The 3599-nt window shown below is 43.2% G+C and overlaps 1 protein-coding gene across 3 annotated transcripts in view; it reads left to right on the forward strand.

Moving 5' to 3' along the window:
- Nucleotides 1-231: 231 nt before the first annotated feature.
- Nucleotides 232-3599, forward strand: part of cspg5a (chondroitin sulfate proteoglycan 5a) — a gene marked incomplete in the record, with an annotated part of 62190 nt that continues 58822 nt past the window's right edge. The window contains 1 exon segment of one of the 3 annotated variants that reach the window (XM_014021389.1): nucleotides 232-803. In XM_014021389.1, coding sequence (XP_013876843.1) covers nucleotides 704-803 — 100 coding nt within the window. 3 annotated transcript variants of the gene reach the window in all.

Genomic DNA, 3599 nt, shown 5'->3' on the forward strand with positions numbered 1-3599 from the left:
GGCTGCTTTGTTTCCCCGATGTATAACTGGTCGCTGTCCTCCTGGCACTTAATAGCATATACAACATTGCTCTGTTTGTGCTGGGGAACACATAAAGTTGTGTTTTAGGGGGAATGAAGAGGAGGGAGGAGGAGAGGGGTCTCTGGGTTCAAAAAGKCTGAAGAGGAAGGTGGGAACAGAAACACACAAAGGTGTGAAACTGAGATGAAGTTTTAGATTGAGGAAGAGGAGGTGGGAAGCGTCTTGGGAAAGCGAGGGAGGGAGGTGAGGAGGAGGAGGGGGGTCCTCCTCATGAGAGATGAGAGAAGGCTGCTGAGCGCGCGCAGCACTCTCCGCCGTGCGTCAAGCCACAAGCGTGCGAAGCACCGATCCGTTCCGAGCCAAACCGAGCCGAGCCTGTGCCTGGGCCACCACCACCACCCCCACTTCCCCCACGCCTCCTCCACCACCATCACCGCCACGCGCGCCGCGTTCTGTGGCGATGGAGCCGTAGAAAACCCGCCGCACTGATCCGCCCGAACACCGAGCTGCCATGGAGGAGAAGCGCGCGCAGGCTGGAGTCTAGACCGCACTCAGATCAACAGATCCACCAGTCCGGACTACTTTCTGCGAGATCCGCCAGCTCCACCAGCAGAAGCACTTTTAAAATTTTTAAATTKTATTATTATTTCACGTTTTGATCGGAACATCGCGCAGAACCAGGATGTGGAGACAGACGGAGGCGAGCGTGTTCCCGGGATGCTGGAGACAAATGCTGCTGTGGTGCGTCCTGGCTCTGCACCTCATCCCTCTGCCCGTGCACGGTAAGAGACATGGCCTCCGTCCATCCCATGCACAGGCATTCACATCCATGTTCCAGCTGCTGCAGCGCATCCTCTTCAGAGGAGGCAGGGCACCGGAACACAGTCCCACAGGGCAGCCAGAAACCAGGTCAGGCAGCCTCTGATTGTGGGTTAGGAAGAGTCTCTGGTTATTAATGAACCTCTGCYCGATAAATTCCTCACATCATGTTTGAAAACAAACACAAAATTRAATATTATTATTCTAAATGTTTTTGTAATTGATCCAAATGAGACACAAACAGGACTGGAGTCTGGGGATCCCACAGGGGACTTAAGATGAACATAAATCAGAATTAGGTCAGGGTGAGGACACAAGTGGACAGCATTTATCTGAGGAGGTAACAAAGAGGTCAGCGTGCACACAGTGGAAGCAGAATTTGAAATGTTTCCTGAAACTGTGAGGTTTAAACCCTGATAAACTCCCACATCTTAAAGGAAACACTGATGGAGACGGAGGACAAAGACAGAAACCAGGTCACTGTGTTACACTCAGCATCACTCATCTGCTGCAGGGATGTTATTATTACGGACCTCAGATTTGTGACAGTCCAGATGATCAGTGGCGATCCTAGGGGGTGGCACGGAGGGGCAACAAATATTATCCCACCTTTGTTTCCACTCCATATTTTGCACAGTTCAAAAATAAGGACACATTAATTGGCTGACTTAGAATTTGTTCATACTACTTAATTAAAAAGAAATTGTCGCTGACAAACAGCGCTCAGTTTAGTGTTTTGTGTCGTTTTTGTAGTTAAAAAATTAAACCCTAAAGTAAAACAGTTCCTGCCAAAATAAATTTTGCTGCCTCAGGAATCTCGTGCCATCCCCTTGCCTCCTGAGGGGGAAAAAAAATCTGTATATCYGCCGCTGGAGATGATGCGGCAAACCGGATCCCTGAAGGCTCGCCGGCACCACAGCTTCACAAAGGCGAGGATTAGGGTCGAGGAGGGAGGGGAGGGGAGGGGGGCTGATGAATAATTCATGGTGGGGGTCTGAGGGGACATTCTGATACACACACACACACACACACACACACACAAAAAGAAAAAAAAACAGCAGAGTAAACGCTGAAAACAGATACGTTCACCGGGTTTCTTTGTCTGAGATTTATTGCGCACGCAGGCTGCATTACTGTCAGATTAATGATGCAGGAGCGTGCACGAGGTGGAATCATTCTGGCGTTATAATCAAATATAATCTGTCCGGTTGGTCTCGGACCGCTGGCAGAAACCTAAAGGATTTATATGACTGTGTTTTTATTGGGCCTGTCTGGTTTGTTTAAAGCACAGATGAGCTGATCTTCCTGTGAGCCAACGTTTCATTCAGCAACGAACCATGACTTTTTTGTTTTAAACATTTGTTCATTTTTAAGATAAGCCCAAAGCTTTTTAGTATTTTTAATTTATTTACCAATATTTTACCTGAATCCTCTTTACTTATGTAAGATGAAGATCATTTGAAGACAACAGATTAAGTTTAGTGTTACGTCTCATGCTTTCCAAAATGAGGTTCTAATATGATGTCTTATAATCAAACATTTCAGCTGCTTTACTGTAGGTTTAATTTTGCGTTGACACAAAAATAAAAATGAGGTGTTTAGCTTTCTCACATCTTCAGAGCTGTTTGTCTCAGTTTGACTGCTTGGCTCGACATTACCACGTTATTTAAGATGAAAGTGTATAAGTGCAGTTTGTTGCACTAGAAAAAAATATATTCCCAGACAGCTGTGTTAGCAACTCTGAGGCTGAGGGACAGTCACGTTTTTAAAAAAAAGTCTGAAGTGTGAATGCTTAATGCTAAAAGACTTTTAAAGTATAGCTAAAAAAGCTTAAACCAGCCAAAAAAAAGCTTAAAAAGTAGCTGAAATTAAGGAGAAAGGGCACGTTTGCCAAATTAAACGGTAAAAAGCTCAAATTTTCACAAAATGCGAAGAGCTAAAAACACAGAAAACACGAAAATATTTTTTCTGAAAGAAGCATAAAAAGTTTAAAATAGCAGAAAGACGCTAAAAGAAGCACAAAATATTGAAACTAGAGAATTTGCTTTTCCTGTCAAAATGCAGTGTGGAAGCTTAATGCTGAAAGAGTTTTGCTGAATAGCTAAAAAAAAMAAACAAACCTGAAACTCGCCTAAAATAGATTTAAAAAGTAGCTGGAATTAGCACAAGGAAACAAAGAATACAATTTACTTAATGAAGCAGTAAGAAGCTGAAATGATCACAAAAATTAACTGAAAAAGAATCCAGTTAGCTTAAAAGTAGCTTTAAACACACAAACAACAGCTACAATGATCAGAAAGCAGATGAAAGAAGCATAAAGCACTAAAAACAGCAGAAAAAAGTTGAAATTAGAAGAAGAAKAAYAGAAAAAGTCAGAATGACCAGAAACCAGAAAAAAGCTAAAATCARCTAAATCAAAGCTGAAAGAAGCTTAAAATCAGGACAAATGACCACAGAACCARAACAAAAGATAAAAAATGGCAGAAAAGGCTAAATATCTCAAAAGCATTCATTTCTAAAGGACCAAAAGTTATAGCCGACAAGTCGTGAAGCAGCTGAACATGTTAATAAATTGCTGAAACAGCAGAAACGTTGCAGAACGAGACACATGGTCGTGTCTGAGTTTAAACATCTCTTCTGGTGCTTTTGTCACTCATCGTGTTCGTTGCAGCATGAATTTGCTGTCAGTTCCAGCTCAGGTGCATTTATGGTGAAACAAAAAGAGGCTGGCAGATCTGGTGCAGATGACCACCTTGGGC

This window comes from Austrofundulus limnaeus, unplaced genomic scaffold (genome assembly GCF_001266775.1).
Source record: "Austrofundulus limnaeus strain Quisiro unplaced genomic scaffold, Austrofundulus_limnaeus-1.0 Scaffold290, whole genome shotgun sequence".
In the NCBI taxonomy this organism is placed as follows: Eukaryota; Metazoa; Chordata; class Actinopteri; order Cyprinodontiformes; family Rivulidae; genus Austrofundulus; species Austrofundulus limnaeus.